The sequence below is a fragment of the Helianthus annuus genome, chromosome 13, assembly GCF_002127325.2.
Source record: "Helianthus annuus cultivar XRQ/B chromosome 13, HanXRQr2.0-SUNRISE, whole genome shotgun sequence".
Lineage (NCBI taxonomy): Eukaryota > Viridiplantae > Streptophyta > Magnoliopsida > Asterales > Asteraceae > Helianthus > Helianthus annuus.
Genome location: NC_035445.2, coordinates 76,229,973 through 76,246,106, shown reverse-complemented (window position 1 = coordinate 76,246,106; position 16,134 = coordinate 76,229,973). Strand labels below are relative to the sequence as shown.

Here is a 16,134-nt window from a genome sequence, read left to right as displayed (position 1 = left end):
TGTTCCTGACAGACAACTATTTGTTGGGGGCCTCTAGAGCTTTATTCTAGCTTCACTTCCCTAGCAAGCAAATATCCTAAATACCTGTCACATACGTTAAAATAAAGTCAATACATAAAATGTAAAGGTGAGCATACAAGTTTGATAATATCATATAGAGTTCGAATAGTTTACGCATAACCAGCACGTACACAGAGGGAAATGATGCATGTTAATTATCGACATGGACCTATCGATACCAACGACTGCGGGTTGACCGTCCGAGACGGTTCGCAATACATGATTACCACCGTAATCCATGCAAGTAATTGTCCTTAACAACCCCCGTATGAACGGGTGCTGAGTCCAAACTATAGTACTACGTTGCTAAGGCAGGTAGACAGCATTCCACGTGTAAACATAACAACAAACATACATTTAGTCACGTAATACATGCAATCGGTTAGCGTTCAAATAGTTTGAATAGTGTGTTGATTGTGATTTTGATAGGTAACGTATGTAACACCCAAAAGTGCTAAAGCAAAAAGGGATTCGAGTATACTCACAGTGATTGATTATGGATTGAAGGGAGCGCTGAGAGTAGGGTTAGCCTGAATAGTTCGATAGCACAACAATGAGTAACGCGGAAATGCAAACAAGTGTGAATGGATCGAATAGCCTGGTCGATCGAACACTTAGATCTTGGTGATTTCACGATTAGAAATCAAGTTTTGAAAGATAGAAAGGTGTAGAATCGTGTAATGATAAAAAACGTACAAGAATTAGAATGAAAACTTACCGGAGTTGAGAGAAATCTGAGAAAAGGTGAAGAACAAGGGCTGGTTCGGTCAGAGCTTTCCAAAAGTAGAAAGAGTGACAATGACAGGGCTATTTATAGGCTCCAAAAGAGGAAAGTGTCAACCGATCGGCCAGGATCTCCGATCGAATGGCCTGCTCGATCGGCCAGGAAAGTGCTAGCCGATCGGCTGGCCTGTTCGATCAGGATGCTTCCTGTTCGATCAGCAACCCTTTTCGAGTGTTTCGCGACGGTTTTCGATATTTCGATTTCGATGGAGGATGATACGAATACGATAGAGTTCCTAGTCAAATTACTTTCAGTCCCAACTACTATATCTAACATACAGTCATCTATAAATTCACGTTTCGATGTCGGTTTCGATTGAGTTTGATTGCTTTTCGAGTTTCGATTCGATTTTCGATTGATTCGATTGAATACCACACAAAACATAAAGTAAACACGCACAAGTAACACATAAAGCACACACACGTAAGTATTACCACACCAGTTTCGCATAGCTCGAGTCTCGAGTTTGATTGATGAGTCGATTAACTTGATTATTGATTGATTAACTTTATCGCATTGTTACTTCCTACCATTCACAGTCGTAGATCGGTCGTATTGGTTAAACATTCGATTACTTCATTTAGACAACACTTACTCCACATAATACAAAAAATAAGAAACGACCATTAACTGTCAAAGAAGTCAAAGTTGACTTGGACTTTGACTTTGACTTTGACATTCGAAAACACGGGGTGTTACACCCATTGTTCTATTATTTTTTATAAACATTTTGGCGTTTGGGTTATCTTGGTGTTTTATAATTGTTGGATTATATTTCAGCCACAGTAAAAAAAATACAAGCGAAGAAAATACATTAAAAATCCTAATCGGATCTCTCTTCACAATATTTACTGTCATCAGTCTCTCTGTTCTTTAATAGTACAAGAACTGACACCAAAATATGGCGTTTTATGTAAAACTTAACAAACCCATCGGTTTGATTATTTTGCCTGCTCGTCTGTTGAAGTGGCTTTTTTTGTGGATGTTTGGGGACATACATCTATGACGTGTTGGTGGGTTTTTCGCTTTTTCTTCATGGTTATCTTCATCTTTATAATCATCCCACTCTTCAGTGTCATTGATCTCTTCTCCTCATCCAAACCTTCTTCAAGAACAAAAAATACAAAATGCCATATGACTGACATTAGTATCTTTTTCTTGAATTTTTTTCCATCTCATGCAGCAAAATCTTAGTGAGTTACTCGCCTCCGCTAACAATTCATTCAGTGAAACTTGACGAATAACAATACTGAATATCCAAGAACGCATATTAGCCATCTTTGATTTTTTTTGCTGTTTTACAGTGAGTGGTATTTAGTAGTATTGGCGTTTGTTGTTTTTTTTTTGTGTGATCAAATGGAAGTTGCTGAGATGTATCATTTTATAGGATCTCTTTTTGGCGCTTAAGTTAGGCGGTGCGTTATTATAACAAAGTATTCGTCTTTTCAGTTACTGTTTGTAATTATTATTTTTGACAAGCTTTATCTCTGAAGTCTGTAACACGTCCCATCTTTCAAGTTTGGCGTTTTAGATTCTAATATAATAAATTTTTCCTATTTTCAGTTTTTCTGGTTTGAAGTTACTGTTTCTAGTTACATTTTCAAGTTTGTTTATTATTTTTATTTTTTTTGGGTTTTTTATAATACTTTTTCAAACTAATTTTATTATAGTTTGGGAGTTTTTGGGGGCGTTTAATGGGATGATATCGTTTAAACAAGCATTTTGGCTGTTTTGGCATTTTTATTATATATGACGTTTTTATTTTACAACAATCATCTGAAAAGGAAAATAAAAAAAAAAAGAATACACAAAAAGGTTTTTTTTATAATACTTGTCCAAAGTAATTTTATGATGGTTTGATAAACGCCAAAGGTGTAAGACATTTGCCTTTTTGGCGTTTTTATTAGATATGGCGTTGTTTATTAAATAATAATCAACTGAAAAAGAAAATTAAACAAAATAAATATTGATCTTCAAATCTTCACTGTCACCAGTCTCTTTCTTCTTTTGAAGCATCTTCACTGGCTGTTTCGACTTTCGTATGAAATCAACCTCTTTTTCTATAGTTTTTGTCCATCTCATGCAGCAAAATGTTATTGAGTTTACACCCTTTCAGCCAAAATCTTATCTTTTTTGGCGTTTTACCGAGAAAAAGAACGCCACAAAATAAACCATTTTAAAACTGTAAATTTGATCATGCTAAAATCAATAAAGTGTTGCTGTATGGTGTTGGATAACATTGTTAATCCTCAGTTAAGAAAGATAACTGACAATGTTGTCCACACCATACAGCTACACTTTATTGACAGCAATATATTTGATGTTTGGGTTTTCTGGCGTTTATCAGTCGAATGGTATATATTAAATATGGCGTTTGGGGTTTTTGTTTGTGTTTTTTAATTGAAGGTCTGAGTTGTTGTATATATAGGATTTTTTTGGCCGTTTTTTTAGGCGGGATTTTACTATAATTAAGTTTGGCGTTTTATATCTAATGGCGTTTTTAGCAGAATGCTGTGTGATTTTTGTTTTAGCGTTTTTATTTTCATGAGATGGCGTTTTGTTTGGAGAAGTCAAAAGACGCTTTTACCCTTAATGAAGTGTAACGCCCGTTTACATTTTTTTTAAATATTACATGATAAAAGATACTTGAATTACATAACTACAAAATAAAAGTTTCAAAGTGACACTTACTAGTCAACTATCGACTAGTTTAAAACATTCATAATATGAGTAACAAGTCATTTACATCAAAAACTTTGTCTAGATGAAGTTACGTTAACGCGGAAGCTTTCAAAATGCGTGTTCGGTTCTTGGATTTCTACTTGATCGCCATCCGGGATAAGACCAACGTCACCTAAGGTCAAAATCACATCAATTGTTAGTTTTGACCACATTAAAATGTATGAAATCAAGTTCTAATATCAAACAACCGAAGAAAATAAAAATTTCAGCATTTGGGTCTGTCGCGCCCCGTGACAGATCCCCTATAAGCTTACGCGGGCCGCTAGGAGGCCCCGCGTGTCGCGACGGAATTCAGGTCTCCCTCAGCGTGGCGCGGGGGAGCACGTTTTCCAGCAAAACTGGACCTGCATATCACCCAGCTCCGAATTTTCTAAAAATCCCAACTTTAAACTAGCATAACTTTTTACTCGCTAGTCCGTTTTAACCGATTCTTGTTCCTATGAGTCCGTAATAAAATTACGGACCTAACCATGTAAATTTCGCATTACGGAAACCGAGTTACCAGTGATTCGTTCCCAACTTCCTTATTTTGATTATCCGACCCGCTAACCGTAGTTGCATTGTGCCACATTTCAGTTTCTTAGTACTCTTAGGCATGGTTACCCAATTCCCCGGGCTTACAACCTTGGCGTAATTGCGCCATTCATGGCTTTGTGTTCTCTTAGAACTAGAAGCTCGTTTTCCTTGGAATTCAAACATTCCGTTTCGAGCGACATTACAACTTACTTTTATTGTTTGATCCGAAAACCCGGATTCACAAACTTTAAGTATCATAGTTAAGTTCATAAGCGTTGTGCAATCCAACACTTAACAACATACTAGACCTTCAAGTCGCTACTTTTGTGATTCTTTCTATAGCACCAATTCGACCCGTTTGACTACATAGTGAAAACCATCACTTTATTAACAAGCCAAACCCAATTCCAAACCTTTATTTTGACCCGTTTGATGGTCGAGTGAACTTCGCCACTTTAAAGACACATCAAACGCATCTATTACACTACGAATCCATTTACATATTAAACCCAAACATATATGCATAATTTAACGAGACTAAGGTCACATACCCTTAAAGCACACCTTTTCCATGTGTATCCCCTCCGGCGTGTCCGCTTGACGTTCCGGATTCCTTGCCTAAAGAGTTCAATTCATAACAAGTTTAGAACTCTTTCATAAGCTTTAATGCATTGTTTTCTAACATAGTCAAATCTGCGTTTTCACCCAACTTTTACATTTTAACCCTCATTTAGGCGTTTTATCAAACACCTAGGGTTCAGATTTCTACATGATCAAAACCAAGTTCATGACTTGAATTTATCACCCAAATTAGCTTCAATTAGACAATTTTGACATATGTCTTAACATCAATATTTTCGAAGATTATCTCATAATTTCAATTTACACTAAAACAAGAGTCTTAATCCTAGTGTTTATCAAGTTCTACTAATCTATTAACCACTCACTATGGTGATTATGAACCTTACAAACATCATGCAAGATTTTGACAAGAAATCACCTAGGGTTTGTCCCTAAACTTTACATCACTTCAATTTCATATTTACAACACATAATCAAGCTCAACACTCGATTTCTATCACATGCAAGGAATTCGGGTTGAATCAAAACAACCTAATTTGACATACCTTATGATCCCTTTGACGAGGTGATCACGATTCTATGCTTAGATTTCGATTTCAAGTTGATTTAAGCCCTTAATTTGTGGTTTTTGTGTGAATTAGGGTTTGGTGGAGAACCCCTTGTCGCCCTCTGCTTCTTGATCCACCAGACACACCCAAAGTGTGTGTTTGGTGTGTTTTAATGTTGTTTTATGTAACCAAGTTTCAGATTTAACAACATGGACCCCTTAACTTTCATTTTGTTTATAATTAGACTTTTTAATTCACTCTTGTGTTACTACAAGACTAATAAACTAACTGGGTTATTTATCCTAGTTAGTTTATTCTTGTTTATTTTTCACTTTATAATTTTAATATAAAGTTTTATATTTTCGGGGTGTTACATGAAGCGCGTCCACGTAATAAAATTGATGTTATTTACGAAAATATCACCGCGCCAATCTAGTCCATAGATTGTTTTGATCGGACGATCGATAAGCGTTCTCACCGTTCTCACACTTTCTTTGGTTTTCTCTAAATCTCGACCCTATATATATATACCACAATAATGTTGTCATAAATATTATACGAATAAGAAAACTACCAGAAACAAGTGCCGTAATGCAAAGTGTCACTCTACTGGCATTGCACGGACACCCTACTTGTTCTTAACAATATACTAGCCGTTCGAAAGAAAAAAAAAAAATACTTGAGAAAGATTCCCCAAAAATTGACCTGTGTTAGCACGCAACCCCCAAGGTTTATAATTTATGTCAATTTGACATTTAATAGGGAAATGTTACCCACGCAGCTACAGTAGCCGCATGTTCAAAGAAGTCGAATTTTTTCGATTCAGTCTCGTCGTTTGAATATTCTTCAACCCCTTTCATATCTGAACTCACAACAAGCACCACTATTAATAAGGAATATAACAGTTGCAGAGATGTGGTGGTTAACGGGTGGCGGTTGCCGTGGTGGTTATGATAGCGGCAGCGGCAGCGGGTGATAGTGTGGTGGTATAACATTGTGTTGAAGAGTAAGGAAATGAGTTTTTTCGATCCGGATGTATTTAAGATCTTTTTTAGAGTAAAATACCCTTGTTATTTTTTATATTTTTTTCTATTATTGTTTTCTATTCTTTCTATTCAAATCATACTTCCTATTTAATCCTTACCCTATAAACATATATATGATATATGTGTGTTTTTGAGTCTCACTGATAATCAATTAGGAATCCACTTAGGAATCACTGATCACTGAAGGCTTTCCCGGTTTCCATTTCGTTTCCTCTTAATAAGACATTTTTTTTAATTAAAATACATATTAAAAATTTAAAAGATAGGATGTTAATGTAAAATCATGGTTTACCAAACACAATAATAATTGGTTAAACTTTAGTATATTTTATTTTAAGTCAATAATTAAGCAAAGACATGTTAAGCGCACACCACTACACCAGTATTATTATTAATTTAACATAATAAATTAATAATCAGATCTACCCCCAAGTGGTCCCAGTTCACCCACCCCCACCCTCTATATATATCCCCCTTCCTCCACTCTCCAATTCGTGTCCTCCATTCCATTCTTCTATCCCCCCTCTCGGAAGATCCAAATCCATTTGATTCGGAACTTCCATTTTCTCACCTTCTCACAGGTACGCCACTCATTCACTCACTACTTAAATTCCACTTGAATTTACACTATTAATTCTCCACCTGACTCATGATGTTAATGTATAAAATTTGTAGCAATTAATTAGATTGTGCACGTTACGAATCACATCTTCTTCAATTGAAATTAACTGAATCTGTTAACTTTACCGTTAGATCTAGTGGTAACCGTCCGTGATCTGTTAGTTACACTTATGCATCTATATCCCGGTAGTGACGTATACTCGCATGGAAATGTGTGTTTGTTGCGTTGGTTAAGTGATCTGTGGGCCCCACTGGTGATTTTGGGGGTTTAATTAGGGTTCAGTAAAACTGTAAACAACGATTTTCGTTTGTTTTATAAATTAAAAGTAAGATCTGATGTTTCTAGGGTTTTGGGAACTGCCGATCTACCTTTCCGTCTGAATTTTACTTTTAGATCTGTTATTTTAAACCAAATCGGTTCATTGTGGAATGATTTTGTTTAGTTCTGTCACCTCTGTGAGATTCAGCTTCACTGTAAAAGAAAGAAATTTGAATCTAGAAAGAAATTTGAATCTGGTTCAGATTTCTAAAGTGAAATTTTCTATTAGGTATGCTATATACTGAACTATTCAGAACTCTAGATGTTGTTTTATTTAGTCAATATGTTGCCTTAAATTGATTTGAGTATCTGTTCATGTATATTGTCCTCTGTTTGTATAGCAAACAAGTAGCTTTTGTTGTTGGTGGATTAACAAATAGTTTTTAGGGTTGGTGGGTTAGTGGGTAGGTGGATCTCTTTTGCTTATGAAAACTGCAATCAATTTTTAAACAAATAATATTTGTTTGATCCATGTTAATTTAATATTAGTTGTCTGATTGGATCGTAATTGATCAGGTTTAGATTTGTATGGTTTAGGAATAACTGAATAAGGATCAAGTTTATTGAAACTTTAGATGTGAATTGCTGTTGGTTGGTATGATTAAGTTATATAAATTGTGATTAAGCAGATCAATGGCGTCTCACATTGTCGGTTATCCCCGTATGGGTCCCAAGAGAGAGTTGAAATTCGCTCTTGAATCATTCTGGGATGGCAAGAGCAGTGCTGAGGATCTGCAGACTGTTGCTGCTGATCTCCGATCATCCATCTGGAAACAAATGGCTGCTGCTGGCATCAAGTACATTCCCAGCAACACTTTCTCGTACTACGATCAGGTTCTTGACACCACCACCATGATTGGTGCGGTCCCACCGAGGTACAACTGGAACGGTGGTGAAATCGGTTTCGACACTTACTTCTCGATGGCCAGAGGAAATGCCTCTGTCCCTGCTATGGAAATGACCAAGTGGTTCGACACCAACTAGTAAGTTGGTTTGTGAATCTTATTGTTTTGCATTGTTGATGTTGAAATATTAGTTGTTAAATATATAATAAAATGGATAAATAGTAACTGTTTTTGATCTGATGTACAGCCATTACATTGTCCCTGAGTTGGGCCCTGAAGTGAAATTTACATATGCTTCCCACAAGGCCGTGAATGAATACAAGGAGGCTAAAGCTGTATGTGATCTTTATATGTTCTTTAAGCATTTAGAGTTATATTTGCATCAGTGTTTTATGTTGATTACTTCTTTAATGCAGCTTGGAGTTGATACCGTCCCAGTATTTGTTGGCCCAGTCAGCTACTTGTTGCTTTCTAAGCCTGCAAAGGGTGTTGAGAAAACTTTCGATCTTCTTTCCCTTCTTGACAAAATCCTTCCAATCTACAAGTATGTTTCCTTTTGATCATTTTCATAATATTTACAGTAACTATACTAGATATGAATTTCGACATGTTTACTAATGAATGGGTCTGATTTGAGCTGTTTTTTTATATCAAACGGGTCAGATCAAAAGTTAGCTAAACGAGGAACATGTTAAAACTGTTGTTCACACCATAACAAAGGGTTAACCTTGCAGGGAAGTGATTGCTGAGTTGAAGGAAGCTGGTGCAACATGGATCCAGTTCGATGAAGCTACCCTCGTGAAGGATCTTGAGGCCCACCAATTGCAAGCTTTCACCAAGGCTTACGCAGATCTTGAATCAGCTTGCTCTGGTCTTAATGTCCTTGTTGCCACCTACTTTGCTGATGTTCCTGCTGATGCATTCAAAACCCTAACCACCTTGCCCGGAGTCGCCGGTTACACTTTCGATTTGGTCCGTGGTGAACAGACTCTTGATTTAATCAAGACCAGCTTCCCATCAGGCAAATACCTCTTCGCTGGTGTTGTTGATGGAAGAAACATCTGGGCTAACGACCTTGCAGCATCTCTTAAAGTCCTCGAGTCTCTTGAGGCCGTTGTCGGCAAAGGTAGTTTTATTTATCGATTAAATATAATATTTTGGAGTGGCAATATGGAGTGCCAGATAGCTTGATTATTCATAATATAAAATGTGATTTATACAGATAAACTTGTTGTGTCCACCTCATCATCACTCCAACACACTGCTGTGGACCTTGTGAACGAAACCAAGTTGGACGATGAGATCAAGTCTTGGCTCGCATTTGCTGCTCAAAAGGTGGTTGAAGTTGGTGCTTTGGCCAAAGCTCTTGTTGGTCAGAAGGATGAGGTAATTAAAATTATAAATTATTATTTAATCCATTTATAATTCAAGATACACAGGTCGCTGATCTGTTAACGTTTTTGTCTTTTTCAGGCATTCTTTGCTGCTAATGCTGCTGCTCAGGCCTCAAGGAAGTGCTCACCAAGAGTCACCAATGAATCCGTCCAGAAGGCTGTAAGTGATACTAATCATTGAATCTCAGTTATTTTTTTTTATTTATGATAAAAACCAACTTTTTCACGTGTACTTATAAACGTGTGCTCATTTTGGTTTTTCAGGCGGCAGCTTTGAGGGGTTCTGACCACCGTCGTGCCACCAACGTGAGTGCCAGATTGGATGCCCAACAAAAGAAGCTTAACCTCCCAATTCTCCCCACCACCACCATTGGTTCTTTCCCTCAAACCATTGAGCTCAGAAGAGTTCGCCGTGAGTACAAGGCTAAAAAGTGAGTAATTTCAACTAGTTAATCCATGTTTTGTTCTTTCAATAGCTTAATTATATTCTTGTGTTCTCACCAACTCATTGGTTTGTTTATCGTAGGATCTCTGAGGAAGAATACATTAAAGCCATCAAAGAGGAAATCTTCAAAGTTGTCCAACTTCAAGAAGAACTTGACATTGATGTGCTCGTTCATGGAGAACCTGAGGTACATTATATAAAATATCATATTTTCTTTTCCTTTTTTATTCAGTACAAACATTAGTTAAAAGTTTTGTTTGTTTGTTTGTTGTAGAGGAACGATATGGTTGAGTACTTTGGTGAGCAATTGTCTGGTTTTGCCTTCACTGCTAACGGATGGGTGCAATCCTACGGATCCCGATGTGTCAAACCACCAATTATCTATGGTGATGTCAGCCGCCCCAAGGCCATGACTGTCTTCTGGTCCTCCATGGCTCAGGAAATGACCAAACGACCCATGAAGGGTATGCTCACAGGTCCAGTCACCATTCTCAACTGGTCCTTTGTCCGTAACGACCAGCCCAGGTATACATACAAATCATGATCCCCATTCCTGCAGAGTTTAAAAAAAACGACATATTATTAATTGTTTATTTTTTCTTGTTAGATTTGAAACTTGCTACCAGATTGCTTTGGCAATTAAGGATGAAGTTGAGGATCTTGAGAAGGCCGGAATCACAGTCATCCAGATCGATGAAGCTGCTTTAAGAGAAGGATTGCCCCTTAGGAAAGCCGAACACGCTTTCTACTTAGACTGGGCAGTCCACTCGTTCAGAATCACCAACGTCGGGGTCCAAGACACCACCCAGATCCACACACACATGTGCTACTCAAACTTCAATGACATCATCCACTCCATCATCAACATGGATGCTGATGTCATCACCATTGAGAACTCCAGATCTGATGAGAAGTTGCTCTCCGTGTTCCGTGAGGGAGTCAAGTACGGTGCTGGAATCGGTCCCGGTGTCTATGACATCCACTCCCCAAGAATTCCATCCACCGAGGAAATTCACGACAGAATCAACAAAATGCTTGCGGTTTTGGAAACCAATATCTTGTGGGTGAATCCCGACTGCGGGCTCAAGACCCGTAAGTATGCCGAGGTTAAGCCCGCACTCGAGAACATGGTTGCAGCCGCAAAGAAGCTTCGTGCCGCTCTTGCCAAGTGAGGAGATTTAGACCTGAAGGCGGACACACGACGATATTGATGTGAATTATATTTTATGTTACAGTGATGGAATAACTGTGGTTGGTGATGGCATGTTTTAGGTTTTGAATTCTGTTTATCATGTTTTTTGGTTGTGTACCTTTTCTGGAGGGCTTTTGCATACCCCCAATGAATCGAGTTCTAAAGATGATATTTTGTTGGTTTGCAAACGTTAGAAACTTGTAATAACAAGTGGAGTAAGTTGGGCCAAAAGCATTTCAAGTAGAATCTGTGAAAAATCTGGCTACACAGACCATAAGTCTATAATCCAAATGCCATTGGGCCTTTTAACCAACAAAAAGCAAGTTGATGGTTTGAACCAGAGGTGCGCCAATAACCTGTACCCGGAACCTGACCCGATGAAAAAAATCCCGGAACTAGTTATTTTTTTACCCGGGTATTTTATGTCCGTAATCGAACACGACCCTACCTAAGGGTATGGACATTTTGAGCTCAATACTCGTAACCGAAACTGACTCGATTTATACCCGAAAATGTCCAGGACCAGTTTTTTAATACCCGGATTTTTAAAGTATATATTTATGTTTTTTTTTTACAATTTTTATATTTAAGTTTTTTAAAAATACATATTCTAAAACAAATAATTTGTACATGAGTGAATTTATGTGTTTATAACTTATTTTTATTATTTTTACAAATTGAAAACCAAAATTACTTTTAAATGAATTTATTTATGTGTAAAACAATGGAAAAAAAAAACTTATTTTTTAAAACCAGGTATTAATCTTCAGACCCATAAATTGTACATAGGGTATCGTTTTTCTCCTCGATACCCATACACAAATCCTACCCGATTTTCTTAATACCTGACTTTAAATACCCGATCATACCCGGAACCAGTTTCATACCCAGAACCGGATATTAACAAAAACCTGATTTGTGCACCTCTAGTTTGAACTTTAATTATGCTGGTTAATTTATTGTTCGGTTTTGATGAACATACAATTTATTAGGGTATCCGGGGCACTCTCGGGGAGAGGGTTCGGTGACCCCAAACCCCGATCGGGAACACCGCCGCCACCACCGCGGGGACCCGATTCAGGGAGGGGATTCGGCATGAATTCACCGCGTTGAATGGCACGAGGTTTGAGGAACAGTCAAATTTTAAACGGTCAAATTAAAAAAAAATCACTTTTTAAACAAATATAAATAACCACACCCACCACTAATTTTTTATACTCTCAAACCACACCCACTTCACTCATTTTTTATACTCTCAAACCACACCCACTTCACTAATTTTTTATACTTTCAAACCACACCCACTTCAAACCGAGCAATGGCGAACCAACCCCGCAAAACCAAGAAAAAAACTAAAGGACGGGGCTCGCAACCGTCTCGTGGTGGTTCGAGCGGTGCAAGTGCACAAGTATGAGTTTTGAATGTAATTTTAATTTTCTAGTTTGAATTTAATTTTTATTTTTATTTTCTACTTTGAAATGTCTTTTGTTAAATTTTATTTAATTTTTATTAATATTTTTTTATAAACATGCATAATTACAACAAATAAAAAAACAAAAAAATAAAAAATAAAAAACCAAGTCCCCTAAGAGGGGAGTGCCGCCATCAATTTATGGTGTTAGGGGAGTTTAAGAGGGGAGTTGACGTGGCACACGAGGATTGGTTATGCGTAAAAGAGGGGACTCCCCTCTTAGGGAAGTGCCCCTCTCACCCTTAGACTTGTTGTTGATTGTTTGGTACCTGAAACTTCTACTTTTAATTTTTAGAATATGTTATATTCAGACCATGTGTATGTGTAATGGTAACAATTTATAATGCCCCCATCATGGGGCATTATCCGACACGTGGCATCCTAGTCACACTTGGGCATTATAGCAAAAGTGGCGTAATGAGGCATTATACCAATAACCCCCCATTCAATCATTTCACAATTATTTTTTTTTTAATTTAAAACATAAAAACTTCATTAATTTTTAAAAAAAAAAAATTACACTACTTGAAATTAAAAAAAAAATAACTGAAAAAAAACCGAAAATAAAAAACATAAAAAAAAACGAAAAAAATAAAAGAAAGTTAAAAAAAAAGAACATCATCTAGAATCCATATTTTTCTCTAATTTTTTGGCGACGCATTTGCGCAAGGATCAACGCATCGCCTTGTAGGTGGTCGATAGGTTTGGACAAAAACTCAATGTCCTTTTCCATTTGCCTCGCCTCTTGCATCTCGTTAAACTTTTTGGTTTCGGCCACTCGTTCTTTCATAATCTCATAACGTTGGTGGCCGAGGTCGCGAATGTCTTGGAGACGACGGTTCATCTTCTCGAAATCTTCCTTTAACTCGAGATCGGAAGACGACTCGACCGTTTTTTTCCCGGTTCCCTTTCTTCTACCGGTGGGTCATACCAACTCTTCTTGAATTCCCTCGTCAACGTCCACCGCCTCATTTAAATCAACGTTGCGGGCATCCGATGTCGGAGTTGACGGGTCAACGGAGGATGATGTTTTTGACCTTTTAGCCCGACGTCTACTACTAGACGTCATTGGATTAACTACCGCCCACTTTGGACTTTTTCGTAGTAGCTCCCAACACTTATAGTACGTGAAAGGGCATTTCGTCCTCTCGAACTCCTCCAAAGTCCTCGTTAAAACCCCGATGTCACTTTCACCGTTCGGACGAGTATCCTAGTTACGTTAGTAAACTTCTTGGAACGCGTGAGACTTGTTGTTGATGTCGGTCCATTTGCTAGAAATGGAATCTTTGTCCCGATGTTTGCCTTGACCCCACGTGCTAAAAAAGAGTGCACGAACCCTATCCCAAAAACCGGGTCCGTTTGAAAGTTTGCTACAAATTAAAAAAAAATTGTAAGTTGTACGTTAAAAAATAAAGTAACAAAATAAATAAAATAATATATATATATATAAAATAGTTACCGGTTTCTTCGTCCTCCGAAATGTCGAGCCACGCCCGAGTCAACGTGAATTCCTCTTCCTTCGTCCATTTAATAATATTTTTTGTACGCCGAGGTTCGTCTTTTTCCTTCTTCTTATGCGACCTTTTGCCGCGTTTCGATTTATCTTGCACTGGTTCGGGTTGCGTCTCCGGCACGACTTCGACATCGGGTTCGGATTCGGGTTGTGACGGTTGAGACCCGCCGGCTTGACCATAGCCGAAAGTGGGAGGCACAAACGGAGTGGCGCCACTCAAGTAAGCCGCGTACGTTAAAAAGCTCGGGTCCATGTCTTGAAGGTTATACGGGTTTTGCGGTTGGGTTGTGTTCGGGTTCATGGGTCTTGCGGGGACACCAAAAGGGGGTCGGTATGGATGCATGATTGTATAAAAAATAGGAGGAAGTGGGTTTTTTTTATAAAAATTAGAAGAAAGTGGGAGAGAAAGTAGGAGAGAAAGTGGGTTTTTTTTATAAAAAAATGTGAGAATGTGGGGTGATATATATATAGTGGGTAATATTTTAAATTAAAAAAAATTAATACATATGACCGTTTATCAACGGTAAAAATCTCGCCCCCCCATAAATTTTAAGCGTTTTAATTAAAAACGCCGAGGTGACTTTTTTTCGAAAATAACGCCCGGTAACGCCGAGTATAATGGCTACCGGAACGTTATAGGGCGTTTTTATTAAAAAAATTTAAAAAACACGACCCACTACGGGCGTTCTCATGAATCAACTACATCAAATTTTAATACAAAGTACAAACAATGATTATGACAAAGAAATTCTTTTTTTATTTTTTTTTGATCATTTTGTTCCCATACATTTTACATGTCCGAACCGTTTAATATTTACGTCTTAAATGGCACAAAACCAAATTCAATTACTTTAAAGGCTAGTTTGATTTACGGTTTTCCGATACCAAAGCGTTTAAACCTTGAACACCCCTAAGAGCATTCACATCGATCCCACCATATTTTCATCCTAAATTACACTAAAAAACACTACATTTTCTCTCTTCTTTCATTTAAATAATATTTTTTATACCTTTATCATTACCTTTTCTCTCCTTCCACTCACAACCACTTTCAAAATGTATTAAAAAATTATAGGGGATAAATAGTGTCCCCCCAAATATACAGATGAACAATAACATTTTCTCTCTCCTCCACTCACAACCACTTTTTATACTCTTTATATTTTAAAAATACCACACAAAAAATTTGATGCCATAGATGTGAATGCTCTAAGTTGTTTTTTTTTTTCAAAGTAAATGCTCTAAGTTGTAAGTTTATGTTTTTTAATTTTTATTTTATATGAAGTTTAATTAAACTAGATAAAATAACATAACAAGTGTCGTCAATACCGACCCCTTGTTCTTGGTGTACCTTTTCTTGTCTCTTCCATTTTCATATATTATATTTTTAGTTTTTGTGAATTTTACAAGAAACAGATAAATTCTATAAATACTATTTAATTTACAAGCATATTAAACCAAACTCAAAGACGAGTTAAAAAGAACATCTTTTTAAACCGTAATGGCTTTCTTGAACCATATTATGGTTGTTTTAACCCTTTTTGTTGTCGCGATACTTCCGACCACCACCATAGCAACGGAGTATACAGTCGGAGATGACAGTGGTTGGACCGTTCAATATGATTATCAAGCTTGGGCCAAAAATAAAGATTTTAAAGTTGGTGACACGTTAGGTAAAAAAATCAGTATGTATATGATTTTGTATTAAACGCGCCCTTTATGTTATTTTGTGAATCAACTTTAACGTTATTTTAACAATACAGTGTTTAATTATCCGAAAGGGATACATAACGTGTTCAAAGTGAATGGAAGTTCGTATGCTGATTGCATTATTCCACCGCCAGATCAAGCTTACACCTCTGGGCACGACGTTATAGCACTCCCGGTCGCAGGCAAAGCGTGGTTTATTTGTGGTGTGGGAGTACATTGTTCTGCATTGAACCAAAAGCTAGCCATAAATGTTAAAGTGTGATTGCAAGTTACCAAGCAAGGGAAATTATTGTTCATATTGATTTAACGTGAGAGTTACCATGGTTAATAATATTGATTTTTTGTA

General features: G+C 37.2%; 2 protein-coding genes and 1 long non-coding RNA gene across 4 annotated transcripts; 2 read left to right on the top strand and 1 right to left on the bottom strand.

The window, feature by feature from the left end:
• Window positions 1-3,495: 3,495 nt before the first annotated feature.
• Window positions 3,496-5,363, bottom strand: LOC110898237. Its single transcript, XR_002569280.2, has 3 exons — window positions 5,230-5,363; window positions 4,654-4,720; window positions 3,496-3,698 (listed from the first exon to the last, which is right to left on the bottom strand). It is a non-coding gene; the product is annotated as an uncharacterized LOC110898237 (long non-coding RNA).
• A 1,351-nt stretch (window positions 5,364-6,714) lies between these two features.
• Window positions 6,715-11,282, top strand: LOC110898236 (5-methyltetrahydropteroyltriglutamate--homocysteine methyltransferase-like). 2 transcript variants are annotated; one of them, XM_022144995.2, is made up of 11 exons: window positions 6,715-6,859; window positions 7,848-8,201; window positions 8,311-8,398; window positions 8,480-8,607; window positions 8,798-9,189; window positions 9,286-9,449; window positions 9,537-9,617; window positions 9,722-9,888; window positions 9,984-10,089; window positions 10,177-10,427; window positions 10,510-11,282. In XM_022144995.2, the coding sequence occupies exons 2-11, from the start codon at window positions 7,852-7,854 to the stop codon at window positions 11,072-11,074; spliced, it is 2,292 nt and encodes a 763-aa protein (XP_022000687.1). In that variant the 5' UTR covers window positions 6,715-6,859; window positions 7,848-7,851; the 3' UTR covers window positions 11,075-11,282. The 2 variants fall into 2 exon arrangements, with proteins under 2 accessions (XP_022000687.1, XP_022000686.1); XM_022144994.2 differs by lacking the exon at window positions 6,715-6,859 and adding an exon at window positions 7,101-7,447.
• Window positions 11,283-15,565: 4,283 nt separating this feature from the next.
• Window positions 15,566-16,134, top strand: LOC110901072 (blue copper protein). The gene is made up of 2 exons (XM_022147924.2): window positions 15,566-15,751; window positions 15,842-16,134. Exons 1-2 carry the CDS (start codon window positions 15,580-15,582, stop codon window positions 16,048-16,050), a joined length of 381 nt encoding a protein of 126 aa, XP_022003616.1. The 5' UTR covers window positions 15,566-15,579; the 3' UTR covers window positions 16,051-16,134.

Bases quoted from the DNA above. Each gene is read 5' to 3' on its own strand.
- LOC110898236 (XM_022144994.2), top strand. From the start codon at position 7,329: ATGATTTTGTTTAGTTCTGTCACCTCTGTGAGATTCAGCTTCACTGTA. The intron at 8,202-8,310 runs GTAAGTTGGTTT...TCTGATGTACAG, and splicing joins AAGTGGTTCGACACCAACTA to CCATTACATTGTCCCTGAGT. The intron at 10,428-10,509 runs GTATACATACAA...TTTTCTTGTTAG, and splicing joins GTCCGTAACGACCAGCCCAG to ATTTGAAACTTGCTACCAGA.
- LOC110901072 (XM_022147924.2), top strand. From the start codon at position 15,580: ATGGCTTTCTTGAACCATATTATGGTTGTTTTAACCCTTTTTGTTGTC. The intron at 15,752-15,841 runs GTAAAAAAATCA...TTAACAATACAG, and splicing joins TAAAGTTGGTGACACGTTAG to TGTTTAATTATCCGAAAGGG.